Genomic DNA, 14,436 nt, shown 5'->3' on the forward strand with positions numbered 1-14,436 from the left:
TAGACGATGCCTGCGGTGATCATGCCGTAGGCTGTATTGACCACCCCGAGTATGAGGTATAGCTGTTGAGTCATCGCTCTGAATAAGTCGTATGTCCAGGCTCTCATAGAAGGGTTGCTGGTGGTCTAAGGATCGGTGGTCTCGTTAGGGCAGCACGTTGAAGCATGTGTTCTGTGCCTGATAGGCTTGCCATATACTGAAATGCAGATCACGTTGACGCATTGATACAACTCGTATCCAGGAATATTAGTGAGAGTTCGCTATTGCTAGTAGCTCAGAATATCTCTTGATCGCCTCTCAGCTGCCTAGCGAGTCTCGACAGCGCTCTTGTCGCTTGCCCTAGAATGTGATTGCTCCGAGAAACTCTGGATCGTACGCTGCTGCTCACGTTGAGGCTGCTGGTCGTTTGATTTCTTCTCTACTCTAGGTATCTCTTTTCCTATTCTCTTCTCTCCTCTCTCCTACGTTCCTCTTCGTGTTGCACTGACACAGACAACATTCCCACGCACCCATCCAGCACATACTGGATAGCTTGCTCCTGCAAACTTCGAAGAAAGGTACGTGCTCGAGCAACCCCTTCGAATGAGACCTGTGAGAAGAACCTCCATCCCCGATACCACTCTGCAGCTCAGAGTAATTTGACATGTCTCGATCTCACTGCTCTGCTCTGATGACCGTCAGATTGCGATCAGAAGATATTAACAGGTCTCTGTCACACAGAACGCACTAAAAAAAAAATTAAAAAAACTCCCATCAAGCAACCCATTGCGTAAGTTATTCCATTGCAGTGTTTTTTACATTGAAATTTGCGCTGCATGTTCCATTTTACTGGCAAGAGCAAGCAAAAAGAGTGGAAGAAACAGTTAGGGCTGGTCTGGAGCTTGGCGCTAATCCCTCGGCAGGGCGGTTCCGCCTACCGCGATGGGCATGTTAACTCGGGCTCGCAGCCGCAAGGCGCACCCTCAACCCACGGAACCCGCGACATCGAAGAAGCCCAACAAGCTTCAGAAAAAGAACCCGCGTCAGACACGCGCCGAACCGACTGCGGCAGGCAATGCGACCGTGATCGAGACCGACGCGCAGGCCCTCGAGCAGACTGAATGGGTAGAACCGCCTTGTTCACGCGCGCGCCCGACCTGGGCAAATCCCGACTCCTACTTCACGCCGCAAGAGAACGCCTCGCTCAACACCATGCGGCCCATCGGGCAGTACCCGACGGTGGGCGACTACAAGAGCGTTGGTCTGACACCTCCGACCAAGAGCGCTGTTAAACGCGCGTTCAAGTTGACGGTGCGCGCGACGGGCGAGGTCAGTGATGCAATCATCACCAGCTCTCCGACGCCTATCACGCCCGGAGCAGAGGATGGAGTCTTGGACGACACGCGGGTCAAGGTTGACGAGGGTGCCTTGAGCGGGATTGAGAATTTGGAGATCCTCACGGATTCAGGTGAGGCAACTGCGGTGAAGCACCTGGTGAGAGATATGGACATGAGCGACGTCCAGGACGGCAGCCTGGCGACCCCCATCTCTGAAGCAATCGGACTTCAGACTACACAACCTTCTTTGTCTCCCGTCGAAACCCCAGTGGACACTCCAGCCGAAGAACCCTTGATCAACCCTGCTCGGACTGCTCTCGGTACATTTCTCGCTGCTGCACAGGTGAAGAAACCCTTGTCACAAACATCGTCTCCTGTCATCCCCGCCACTTTGGATCCCATGGACGTAGTAGACGCCATGGCCTCTGAATCTGAAAAGCCAGTTGACCGCGATTTCATCGCTGTCCTGCACTCCCTTCCAGACCCCGAGTCCAGCAAATACGATGTAGCTCAACTGAAGCAAGTTATCGCAACATCGATCTCTCACTCTCGTGAGGCTGGGAATGATAAGGCAGCACTGTGTCTGCTTCACTACTGGTCTGAAATCGCGGGTGATGACTTCAAGCTGTCTCTAATCTACAACATGGGCCTTAAAGAGGTTGATCACAACCTGGAACTGGCGCTGAAGACCATGCTACGCCACTCGATGGAAGATGCCTCAGAGTGGTACAAGGCATACATCTCAAAGCGACCTGTTGCCTTGGAGCGTCAGGATTCAGGCAGTGACTCCAGCCTCTCATCTGCCCAGTCACTTGAGATGGAAACTCTCAATCAAACATTTAAAGTTGCAGACATTTACCGCGACACCTCCGGCCCCCGCGTCGAAGAACTCTTCAACAGCGGCAAGTCCAACACTGCTCCTCTCAAACGGGCAAGGAAGCCGTGCCGAGTGAACGAAAACTCTTTCAAACGTCGTCGTGAGTGGGAAGCAGACCCATCACTTGAAGAAGCCCTACGAGAGAAACGTGCTCGCCTGCTCAAGGTGACTGAACCCGAACCTGAGGAAGTCATGCCAAAGACCAGCTCAGTTCGCCCCAAGAGAGGCCGACGTGCTGCCGTCGAGCAGCCTCCCACTGAGGTTCCCACACCTGAGACCACTGAAGTGGAACCGATCGTTCAGTCAGTGGAGGTCCCTGAGCCAGCGCCTGCACGCGCGCAGCGAGGTGGCAGAGGACGTGGACGTGGTGGACGAGGCCGAGGAGGTGTGGCTAAGCTGACGCGAGCTTCACGAAGCCGCAAAGGGAAAGCAGAGCCACAAGAAGAGCCTGAGCCTGAGCCCGAGGCAGAGACTGCTCCTGCTACCCCGGTCCCAGCCCAGGTTCTTGGGAAACGCACTCGCGAGTGGTCACTAGACACCACTGTCTCTGCCGAGTCGGCCGTCTCCAACGAGTGCTACTCGGAGCGAGAGAATGATTGGCATGGCGAGTTCAGCTGGCGAAAGATGCCGAATTCAATGTACGTGGTGACTTTTTTTTTCTTCTCAAGTGAAATGATCGATGAAGACCCTTGCTGATTCGCTTCCTACAGTGAGCCGCCTGACAACAGTGACAATTGCTACGAGTGCGACCAGGTTGGCAATCTCCTTTGCTGCGATACATGTGAAAACGCATTCCATTTTGAATGTCTGAAACCTCCCATGGATCCCAAGAACCCGCCCCAGGGCGAGTGGTATTGCCCGCGCTGTGGAGTCCGCAACCCTCTCACTACCGCGATCGCACATGGTCGCTACAAGAAGCGCAAGACCGAGTACTCCCCTCCAACGCACATCAAGGAGTACTTTATTGGCGTCAGTGAGGGTCGGCATTTCGAACCTTCCGACCCCAAAGCAATCAAGAACCAGCGCTTCTACAAGTCGGTTCCCCACATACCGCGTCTGACTAAGCCACCAAGGGCCAACATCCCAACTCCTGTCTACGACGATCCCAACCTGCTGAAGATGTCCGACAATGGCCATGTAATCCTCTGCAACAGTTGTGGTCGTTGTACCGATAATGAGCGCCCGATCGCCCGCTGTGACTACTGCCCCTCTTACTTCCACCTAGACTGCCTTGATCCCCCCCTCGCAAATCCCCCTAACCCTCGTGCCGGGTGGATGTGCCCCAAGCATGTCCTGCCTGATGAACTGATCGTGACCAAAATGGTTGATGGTCGTTTACAAGAGCGCCGTCCGCGCCGTCCCAAGCACACCGTTGCTTCCGTTGACGTGGATCCCATTCCATATGATGATGTCAATGAGACTACTTTTGATGATGACTTCCGTGAGAAGCGTCACCTCCTCCCTGCCGGCGACATGATCCTGGACTTCATCTCCGCCGTGCGCAATGACCCCTCCCGTCAGCAGAAAGAATTCTTCGCTGGCCTCGCCAATACATGCATCAACCTTGCTAGGAACATGGTTGAAGAGCGTCTGGCGCAGAACAGCACCATCTCTGCTGATGAAATCACCGCATCAATCGCCCCAAGTATAAACGAGGCTATTGATAACCTCCAAACGGGCAAGTCGACCAAAGACCAGTACGATGCTGCCCTTACTCTTGTCGGATTTGCCAAAGGCGAATCAAGCCCTCCGGTCGGGGATAACAATGACGACAATGCCTCAACCACATCTCCATCCAATCCATCCAAAGACTGAGAACAGTCCTGTTTCACCTCCACTTCCAAGGCACCGGTTCCTCCTTTTTGCTGCGATTCGCGATCTCATTTTCATTTTCTATCCTGGTTTTTCATTTCTGGTTTCTGGTTTCGCAAAATTGTCATGAGCATAGGGTGGCGCATTCAGACTCGAAGACTCTCAGTGTACTATTAGCATGGGCCCAATGGATAATTTCCCATTTCATCGCTTTGCGATTTGCGATTTGCGATTTGCAATATCTTAGTATTAGTGACTCACAGGAGGAGAATTACAGTCATGATTCTTTTTTCAATTGAAATTCGTACTGTACATGACAAATCCGAAACAACATATAGACCCAGCACCTTCGCAGGAAATAGAAACATCAGAGCTAATAATCAACGACACGCAAGAATAGTATAGTAGTATCATCTTGAGAGAAACACCGGAACACGTGGACACGCCACCTGAGGGTTCCGAGGATGAGGGGGAATAACCTAAAGGAATTTCTTGGGCATGTTTGCACGGCGGCGCTTGTAGATGACGTATGAGACGGCGAGGAGGACCTGGAAGGCGATGACCAGGAAGATGAAGAAGCCCATGCGGGGAGAGGAGGCAGTGATGGCTGGGAACAGTGTTAGCTACTAAGCTGTCCGATAGAGCTTGGAGTGTAAGGACTTACCACTCAGGAAGTGGGTCTGGAGGTTCTCAGTGAGACTGAGATGCGATGAGCGCAGAGTGTCCTGGAGTTGATTGAAGCGGCTGCTGTAATCCTTGCCCTCCAGGTCACGCTGGATGTTCTGGAGGAGAGACTCGATGCGCTGCAGTCGGGCATCAAGGGCAGCAACCTGCTCCTTGGAAGCCAGCTTCTGCATGATCTCAGTGTGGCGGGCATCGCTCTTGCCAGCCTGGGCCTTGAGATCCTGGATGATGGTGTTGGTAGCCTTGTTCTGGAGCTGGATACGGCCTTGGAGATCAACGAATTGAGCACCAATGCCCGCATCGATGACGGGGTTGCCAGTATCGCGGATAACCGGAGGCTGGTTCTGGTTGGCGATCGGCTCTTGTTTCTCTTGTTGCTGCTGGGTGCTACCTTGGTAGGTCTGTCCCTGTCCTGTAGCAGATGACAGGATGAACTTGAAGATCTCGAAAGAGTCAGGGTTCTCGGGGGTGGCAGCCGTAAAGCCGAAAGTATTTCCGACGGGCAAATTGACCTTCTGAAGGTTAGATACCTGCATGGAGAGAGTATTTTGGACGTTGCATACCTTGTTAGTCGAAAAACAGATCTTATCATCCACCGTGACCTCGAAGATCGAGTTGGTGTGCTTGACCTTCACAACGGAAGGTCGGCCCAAGTTGCGGTAGGCGTAGTCACAGTGGCCGAAAGCAAGGCTGTCGACGCTGCGGTGGCTCTTGTAGTCTGTCGTGCCGTCATTCAGGAATCCGCGGATGCTTCCACCCTATAAACCTCATTTAGAGACTGTACCCCTTGTAGATAGGGATCAGATGGGACGCAAGACATACCCGGCCGCCATGTGTATCAATAACAAGCGCAAAGCCGTCGAATTGCCCGACAGTATAAATGCTAGACGTGCCAACCCGGGCTTGTCCGTCCTTCGTATACCATAATTGGAGGATACCACCTGCTCGTTCGGGCCCGCTGGCACGGAATTGGAACTCGGCCGACCATTCTTGTTGGGAGATTCTGCGCAAGTATTAAGACGGGTTCAGTTGGGAGTGTCTTGGGATGATTGTAACGTACGGACTCTGAGCCCAGGCAGATCCTCGAGTGTTGCCAGGGTATGGAGGGGTCAGGATGAGCTTATCGGAGAGCTGGGTTGGAGGTTAGACCACGATCACAGTATGAATTCAATAAGTGACATACAAGATTTGGCTCATGGCCCTCTCCGCCGATGGTCCACCCCGGAATTGAGTCTCGACTCGGCGAAATCCTGCCGATCACAGTTAGATCAAATAACGGGAAAAGGACAGACGACCAAGTCACGTAGCGTACGTTTTTCCGTAACCAAAGCTAGCACTTTCAATAACCTGAGCGGTAGCTCCAATGGCGAGCAGAGCAAGTGAAGTAAACGTCCGCATCGTGGCGGGGGAGGTGAGCGAGCGAAGGAGGAGGATTCGTCAGTACGATAAGGGCGAAACAAAAAAACCCTTGAGCGCGCCTTGTCGAATGCGTACAAGCACGTTCAGGCTGATCTCGATCCCACAGTCGCAGACGTTAATTATTCGGTATCGGACCACTTCGAACGATTGGAAGCTTTGCCGCGGTCACAATGGCACGATCTATCGGACTCGCACAAGCTAGCAACAACGCGAGTGGTGATCCACCCAACCACAATAGCAATAACACAGAGTCGAGCTTCCTTAGCAATAGCAGCAGCAGAAGGAGAAAAGTCAATAAAGTGATGCAACTGGATACTGTTGAGAATCGTGTGGCGGACGCCGACGTCCGAGAAGTCCATGCGGAAGAATTGCTGTTGATACGCTGGCCTCAAGTGCCTTAGCGTTGTTCGGGGCGATTACTCCTGAATGGATCTCCGCATAAGCGCCCTCACGTGACTGCGGAGGAGCTTCACACGTCCGCATTCCGCCCACTTCCTGAATGATTCCCTCGAATCGTCAACAGAATAAAGGGCGTCTCGGCCATGGCTGAGCTCTATCCGTCATTGGCGCAGTGCGCCATTGTGGCTGCTGCCTTCAAGGTGCTGCTGTTTCCAGCATAGTGAGCTCCCCTTGGACACACAAGCGCGGCTGGCCGCGCGACAATTCCATTCTAATCGTGTTTCTAGCAAATCGACCGATTTTGAAGTGCATCGCAACTGGCTGGCCATTACACATTCTCTTCCGGTCAAGGAGTGGTACTACGAGGTTCGCATATATTGAGAATGCCTGCGATGATGGACCCTAATTTTGTCTAGAAAACTTCCGAATGGACCCTCGATTACCCCCCGTTCTTTGCGGCCTTTGAATGGCTGATGTCGCAGGCCGCCGCGCTTGTGGACCCTGCCATGCTAATTGTGAAGAACTTGGGATATGATTCCTGGCAGACCATCTACTTCCAAAGGACCACCGTGATCCTGACGGAACTAGTTCTTGTCTATGCGTTGAGCAGGTAAGGGTGGACCCCTCGCGCATAATCAAGCTGCAGCCATACTGATCTTCTTTGCTTTCCTAGATTCATCAAGTCTACTCCTCTGGCAAATAAACAGGCGGCACATATCGCCAGCCTCTCGATCCTCCTTTCCCCAGGCCTCCTGATCATCGACCACATCCATTTCCAGTACAATGGATTCATGTATGGCATCTTGATCCTGTCGCTCGTCCTGGCTCGCAAACAACTTCTCGCCAGTGGCTTCTTATTTGCCGCTCTACTCTGCTTCAAGCATATTTATCTCTACCTCTCGCTGGCCTACTTCGTCTACCTGCTACGCGCATACTGCCTGGACCCTAAGAACGTTCTCCGCCCGCGATTCTTGAATATTATCAAGCTTGGAATCTGCGTGGTTGGTGTTTTCGGTATTGCCTTTGGACCATTTGCGGATCAGCTTCTTCAACTGAAGGATCGGCTTTTCCCATTCTCAAGGGGACTGTGCCATGCATACTGGGCACCAAATTTCTGGGCGATGTACTCATTTGCAGACCGCGCCTTGATCCCACGTAAGTTCTGAACTTCAACGGACGTTACTACATGATCACAATTAACATGTCTTATCTATAGTCGCTCCTCGGCTCGGTCTGCCTGTGAACCGCGAGGCCCTCCAGAGTGTTACACGAGGCCTTGTTGGAGACACCTCGTTTGCGATTCTTCCCGAGGTCACCAAAGAGCAGACTTTCCTCCTGACCTTCATTTTCCAGCTTATTCCTTTGGTCAAGCTTTGGCTGCGTCCAGACTGGGATACGTTCATCGGAGCTATTACTCTCTGCGGCTACGCCTCATTCCTCTTTGGCTGGCACGTGCACGAGAAAGCCGTCCTTTTGATCATCATTCCTTTCAGTTTGATTGCCCTCAAGGATCGCCGTCACTTCTCTGCCTTCCGGCCACTCGCAGTTGCGGGACATGTCTCACTGTTCCCGTTGCTCTTCACACCGGCCGAGTTCCCTCTGAAGACCGTCTATACCATCTTCTGGCTCATCCTGTTCCTATTCATTTTCGACCGCATCGCGCCAGTCCCCGAACGGCCACGGGTATTCCTCTTCGATCGCTTCTCTTCGCTGTACTTGACTTTGTCGATTCCTCTAGTCTTGTACAGCTCGCTGCTTCATCACTTGATCTTCGGATCACAGCGGCTGCAGTTCCTCCCATTGATGTTTATGAGCAGTTACTCTGCACTTGGGGTGGTAGGAAGCTGGGTTGGATTTATGGTAGTATACTTTACTACATGAGTGTATTTCTAGATAGAAATTACCCCAAAAATTTCAGTAGACTCTTTCTTCATGATCTCGTCTCGTTTGGCCTACACATTGCGGCTACAGTTTTATTTTGGTAGGGAGTGACGTATACTTCAGGCTCTTTGCACTGTTTGACTGACCACGTGGGCCCAGACCCACCCAACCACGGAGTCTATTCTGCACCTCACCCAAAGAGGCTAGTCCCGCCCTTGTGAATCCATGCAGCATGCCGACTGCGAGATGCAGACTGGATAGAAATCGGAGGTTTGTAACATCACCCTGTTAAAGTTGAAATAGTCTAGTCTGAATGAATTAGTGGTAAACTGCTTTGGGATTTTGGTCTTTGGAAGAGTTTTCAGGTATTCTTTGGTGGAATATGGTGGATCCGATCGTGCGCAATAAATATCCGAGCGAAATCAAGTCCACCCTAGTACTCCTCGATTTTCTCCGCCCAGGCGGAAGTTCCGCACACTGATAGACACTATGATAAAAAAAAACCAGAGAAACAATACTCATATGTGGCCCTAATCAAACATATCTAGTACATCATTACCAAGAGTGGGCAATGACCACGAGAGCCGGAAGTCGCCTTGACAGACCATGACGAAGGCTATGACTAGACAACATACCTGGTAGAATCAGGCAATAGGACAAGATAATGTGTACTAGGGTTTCTTAAACAATATTTTACAAAGGCCTTGCTTCTGACCCAAGAGGAATCCAGGCAGTTGATAGTCTAAGTGGGTGAAGATAGAGCAGCATATTAGATGCCGCAGCCTAAATCTAGTATTCGTTTGAAAAGCACCCATATCTTGGATGTTATATGCAGTTTTCCCCTCTGACATCTATCTTGAATTTTCTGATTTCTAGCACCACAAAAACATGAAACGATGTGAAGCAAAGTCTTGATGTCCAATCCAAAACATCTGAGATTGTTGACACTGCAAGTGGAGGTTGATGCATCACTGTCCAACTTTGATTCCCAGAGGAAGGCTTAAAAGAATCGAATGATATTTTGGTGGTTAAGTCAGGTATTGAAAGTGAGGGTATCCCATAGCTCAATTGATTGCCTGAAGTTAAATTGCCATCAGAATCTTTGCGGGTCAAACCCTATGTAGGATTTTGAATTGATAATGGAGATGACAGAGTCTGAGCCCTGGGAGTGACGCATTCTGTTAAGTCTTCTTTTATTTGAAGATAGATGCCTAGAAATGGAACTTGATGACAGGTTTGATGCAACAACTCGCTGTTTCAAAGTCTGCTTTCATTGAAAGATGCAGGTTGGTAGTTTGCGATCAAAGAAAGACGGTTGTATTGCAGGGATCACAGCAAACTGAATTGGACAGCTAGATGCAGCTAATAATTGAGTAATCAGATCTAGCAAGTAGTAAGAGAGATTGATACAAGAGAGATAGGTAGCATAGAATAGCCCATAGGTAGGTAATGTGTAGATGACGGACTTCATTACCGAAATAGGAAGATTGTTGAAGATGAATGAATTGACATTTTGCATAGAAGGAAGATGAAACTGGCAATAGTATATCCTTTTGAATGTAAATAAAGATGGTGGTTGACAAAGAATGGATTTCTGGACGTATCTATTCGGTTTTGATTTGACTTCCTTTTCATCGCTGATCGACAGCTCGAGGAGTATAGTTGATAATTGGGAAGGGATACATATTTTCCACCTTAAACCGGATAGCTATGCATCTAGGTAAAATCTACCGTGACTGACGAGTCGAATGAGTACAAATAAAGGGGCTGTTGGGGTGGGCAAAGGGATGTGGATGCTCACGGCGGGCAGCAGGCACCGGACAGGGCGAACTGAAGGAAAAGGAGGGTCCGCAGAGGGCCGCCGAGGAAGTCGGTTTTCTGCCTTTGGCTCCCGCTGCTCCTCCTCTCCGCCAATCAGCGCCTTCCCTCCGGAGCGCGGTTGATCGACCGCTCCTCTTTCTGCGCTTCTTCTTCTGCTTTGCTTTCTTTTCCCCTTCAATTCTCTTCGCCTAGCGCGTTTCTCACCCACCCCCGTCCACAAATTCTCCGTCTTGTCCAAAGACAATTATCTAGGACTTTGTGCCTTCTGCGACGCGTTTCTCCCGGTATGTCCGCCAATTCACTATTCCATATCTCGCTTCTCCGCGCTCCGGTCTATGTCGCTACGACCACCAACCTCCGCGCGGTGCCGTCTGAGGCTCTCCGGTACCCGCATCATGACTTGAGCTGGAATTTACATCCTTTCACACACTGTCGTCATCTGGCGCGGCTCTGTGGTTTATACTTTCGATCTGATCTGATGTAGTCGCTAACGAGTCGCGTGCTTTTCTAGTTGGTTTATGTTCGAGGCCACTCGCGTTAGTCTCCGGTAGACTGGCGTGTGTTCGCCCACCTGGAAAAGGATAATGGTACGCGATTTCGCTCGTTCCTAGCAGAGATGGACTATGAGGTCACCGGCGGGGGAACAACAACGATAATCATAAAGCGCAAGCTCACTGTCGCCTAGGTCCTTTACAAACGCAAACCGGTCCAATACCTTCCGCGACCCGTGATCGAAGATGATAGCTCCGAGGTACGCCATTTGACAGCTGGGACGCACGATAATATTGCTTGATTGACACTTTTCTTCTCTTTTGTTAGGTTTGGGTGATCCCGGAGACCAACGAGGTCTTCACGAGCTATGAGCCGTACCTCCAGCGCATGGACTTTTACAAGTCACGCCGATTCATCTGCGAGATAACGGGCCATTCGGGAATGACATTTTTTGAAGCACTTCGCAGCGAGGTACGGGGAGTACACAGATGGCTGCAGGGACGTGTGCTGATTGTTTGGAACAGCTGGAAGAATCGCGCGAAGTGAACAATAGCTTCCCCGAGGCACTGAAGGAGCCAATCTTGCGCCGCATTCAGTTCTCGACGACATCTAGAGTTGACAATCTGGGTATGTTTCTTGAATCAGGGTAATTTATCCGAGACCACTGAACTAATCATTGGATATCACTTCGGCAGTGGACGAAATTTATGAAGTGAGATTGATAATCTGAAACCATTCTGCATGGAATTTGCAACTTACCTACTAACAACAATCCAACAGGAATTCAAGTCAGACTTCTACCCCGGAGAGCCGGTCCTTATCCTACTAGAAGACAACAGCAGACTCCACGGCACCATCAGAGACAAGGCCAACTTTGCCGAGCAGCTGTATGCAGACGGCACCATCAAGACCCCGGCATATGCCAGATACCTGGTTAAGATATCGGACCGGCCCAATGAGGAGGCCTTGTTGGATCAGGACCACATCACCCGTGATAGGAAGTCGTTCACGAAATTGATGCTTCGTGGCTTCATTAAGAACAATGTCACTCGAGAGTCGTGGACTGGTGCTCCATGGCTGGTGAAACCATCGGTCGCAGAGGAATACAAGATTTCTACGGAGGTACCTAAGCATTTACAGTATGGAGCCAAGGTAGCAGAGAAAAAGGCAATGAAGAAGGCAGATCAGGAAGGCTTCTTCGGATTCTTCTCTTCACAGCAGCTGCCTGAACTGAAGCCTGCTGTCAAGGGCGCGAAAGCGAAGATGACCGCACATGACCACGCCAAATCACGCGAAGCTCAATACCTAGAGTATCAACGATCCCTCAACGGCAATCCGACTTTCCTTCCTCCAAACAACCCACTTCGCCCAAGCAAGCCGCCGCTGGTCGGTGACAAGAAGATGTCTCATCTCTCAGTTGTCATCAAAAATGAGTCTCGACCACCATCACCACCTCCGATCAAGTACCCAATGGAGGATCTTGAGCTCGCTCCTAACAAGGAGAAGACTCATCGCCCGACTTTGAAATTCTTGATGGTCGGAGATACTGACGATGACGGAGCCGAGGACCTTTTGCCTGACGACGTGGAACCGGAGTCCGTGGGACTCCTCCTCGAAACTTGGGATACGCTAAACGTCTACTGTGAGGTATTCCAGCTAGATTCTTTCACCTTCGACGATTTCGTCCAGGCGATGCGCTTCTCATCGGAGGAGATGGACTGTGAGCTTTTCGTTGAGATCCACTGTGCCCTTCTTAAGAAGCTGGTTAATTCCGAGGGTAACGGCGGTGCTGCTCAGATTTCTCTTCCTGACTTCCCATCCGAAGACTCTGATGACTCTGAGAATTCGGACGAGGATGAGGAGAACGAAGAAAGCGAAGACGAAGAAGAGCCAGGTCCAGCAAGGAGGATGACTACTCGTGGTAGCCTGGCAAAGAAAGAGGCTGAGAACTTGAAGGCACAGCTCGAAGAGCCTGAAGAGGATGAACGAATCCACCGTGCCGCCGAGATGTTCGTCAACTACAGCTGGATTGATCGTCTACGACGACGAGACTTCCGCAATGGTGGATGGGAACTGGTGATGATTGGTCTCCTGCACCAGCTCTCTGTTCGGCCTCGCCTCGAGCAGACCTGCCATGAGATTCTCAAATATCTGGCGCCGCTCGATGAGCCCGCCACTCAGAAGACGGCACGGGAGCAATACCGTACCCTGGATGTGAACCTGCGAGTCAAGGCTCTCCAGATCATCTGTATGCTGAGTTTGGAGACCAAGGCCGTTCGGAATTACATGGAAGAATGCAGTATTCAGATGACGGAGTTCCGCAAGGTCAAGATCGAGCATCAAAAGGCTCGCAAGGCCGCGTAAGTTCAATTCACTGCGAAGCTGGCCATTAAGCTACTAGATACTAATTCTATCTTTGCTCATCAGACTCCAAGACCTGCGACAATTACACCAAGAGCGAAAGGCACTTCAGCCAGAACCCGAAAAGACCGCAGAGAAATCGCCGACACCTGTGCCCGAGCTTGACGGGTTGGACGACTCGAAGGTGACTGGTCTGGATGGGGATTCCGAGATCCCCATGGATTCAGATGACGAAGACACCCCTCGGCCGCGCTCACTCCGGGGCGGTGCAGATCGTGCCGCCGAACGTAAACGCAAGCAAGATGAGGAGCGGGAACGAAAGGAGCAGCTGGCCAAACAGCCCAAAGGCTCCAAGCAGTACCAGCGCGTGCTCAAGAAGATTGAAGACCAAAAGGCCAAGATTCAAAAGATCGAGGAAAAGATCGAATCAGTGGACAATGACCTCCGAGAGGCCGACTGCCCACGTACGAAATGCCTGGGTTTGGACCGTTTCTGCAATCGGTACTGGTGGTTCGAGCGTAACGCGATGCCTCCTGCTGGGATGCCGGATAGCTCCACGGCGGAAGCCGGCTATGCCAATGCTCGCCTCTGGGTTCAAGGCCCCGATGAGATGGAGCGTGCAGGCTTCATTGACCTGACTGATGAACAACGGAAGCAATACCAGAAGCACTTCCACACCACCCCGGCCGAGCGCAAGAAGCATGAAGAGGGCCCTACGCATGTGTCGACTGCCCGTGAATGGGGCTACTACGATGATCCCGAGGCGATCGAGCAACTGATCCAATGGCTGGATGCGCGAGGTAACCGGGAGTGCAAGTTGCTCAAGGAACTTCATTTGCAGCGACACAACATTGCCAAGTACATGACGAACCGTCAACAGTACCTGACGGTGAGCGCCGAACGAGCCGAGTCCGAGGAACTGCCTACGAAGCGCGTCACTACGCGCAAGAAGACGTACATGGATGTCAACGAGCACCGTCTCCGCTGTCTACGGTGGCACAGCGGCACATCTCTGAGCGAGAATGGCCATCTGCACGTTGACCCTGAGCGGCCCGCCAAGCGGCAGAAGCGGAACGCCGATGATACGCGAGGCGGCCGAGGAACGCGGGGAAAGACGTTGACCCGACGGGGCTCACGACGCGGGGGTTGATCCAGTTGTTCATTGATGGTCCCTCGAGCGAATCTGGTGTTTCCTTTTTTTTTTGGAGAATTATTTGTACCTGCTCACGCGACCCACGAATTCGTTATTGGTGTACGCTTCCTAGGAACTGGTCCATCTGTGTATAGTTGTTCTGAGCATCTTCTGGGGGAGTCGCGGGGGATTGATAGTTCTGGAGGGTGGTGTTTTGCTTGATTTTCCATGGTGGCTTGCGA

General features: G+C 51.4%; 5 protein-coding genes across 5 annotated transcripts; 3 read left to right on the plus strand and 2 right to left on the minus strand.

Annotated features, from left to right (window-relative positions):
* Positions 1 to 921: 921 nt before the first annotated feature.
* On the plus strand, positions 922 to 4,008 carry N7458_004722 (putative PHD finger domain protein; the record flags this gene model as incomplete). The annotated part of the gene is made up of 3 exons (XM_056908104.1): positions 922 to 2,539; positions 2,690 to 2,831; positions 2,904 to 4,008. 3 exons carry the CDS (start codon positions 922 to 924, stop codon positions 4,006 to 4,008), a joined length of 2,865 nt encoding a protein of 954 aa, XP_056766722.1.
* A 476-nt stretch (positions 4,009 to 4,484) lies between these two features.
* On the minus strand, positions 4,485 to 6,087 carry N7458_004723 (uncharacterized protein; the record flags this gene model as incomplete). Its single annotated transcript, XM_056908105.1, has 6 exons — positions 4,485 to 4,612; positions 4,670 to 5,447; positions 5,512 to 5,692; positions 5,750 to 5,820; positions 5,873 to 5,939; positions 6,002 to 6,087. 6 exons carry the CDS (start codon positions 6,085 to 6,087, stop codon positions 4,485 to 4,487), a joined length of 1,311 nt encoding a protein of 436 aa, XP_056766723.1.
* A 140-nt stretch (positions 6,088 to 6,227) lies between these two features.
* N7458_004724 (uncharacterized protein) lies at positions 6,228 to 6,467 on the minus strand (the record flags this gene model as incomplete). The annotated part of the gene is made up of 1 exon (XM_056908106.1): positions 6,228 to 6,467. The coding sequence occupies one exon, from the start codon at positions 6,465 to 6,467 to the stop codon at positions 6,228 to 6,230; it is 240 nt and encodes a 79-aa protein (XP_056766724.1).
* Positions 6,468 to 6,650: 183 nt separating this feature from the next.
* On the plus strand, positions 6,651 to 8,388 carry N7458_004725 (dolichyl-P-Glc:Glc1Man(9)GlcNAc(2)-PP-dolichol alpha-1,3-glucosyltransferase ALG8; the record flags this gene model as incomplete). Its single annotated transcript, XM_056908107.1, has 5 exons — positions 6,651 to 6,727; positions 6,795 to 6,873; positions 6,924 to 7,117; positions 7,181 to 7,662; positions 7,724 to 8,388. 5 exons carry the CDS (start codon positions 6,651 to 6,653, stop codon positions 8,386 to 8,388), a joined length of 1,497 nt encoding a protein of 498 aa, XP_056766725.1.
* Positions 8,389 to 10,894: 2,506 nt separating this feature from the next.
* N7458_004726 (uncharacterized protein) lies at positions 10,895 to 14,212 on the plus strand (the record flags this gene model as incomplete). The annotated part of the gene is made up of 6 exons (XM_056908108.1): positions 10,895 to 10,960; positions 11,029 to 11,172; positions 11,226 to 11,328; positions 11,397 to 11,413; positions 11,482 to 13,061; positions 13,129 to 14,212. Coding segments are annotated over 6 exons (2,994 nt in total), but the record flags the coding sequence as incomplete, so codon positions are not given.
* Positions 14,213 to 14,436: the final 224 nt, after the last annotated feature.

The sequence above is a fragment of the Penicillium daleae genome (genome assembly GCF_028827525.1).
Source record: "Penicillium daleae strain IBT 16125 chromosome Unknown utg000005l_segment0_segment0, whole genome shotgun sequence".
Classification (NCBI taxonomy): domain Eukaryota; kingdom Fungi; phylum Ascomycota; class Eurotiomycetes; order Eurotiales; family Aspergillaceae; genus Penicillium; species Penicillium daleae.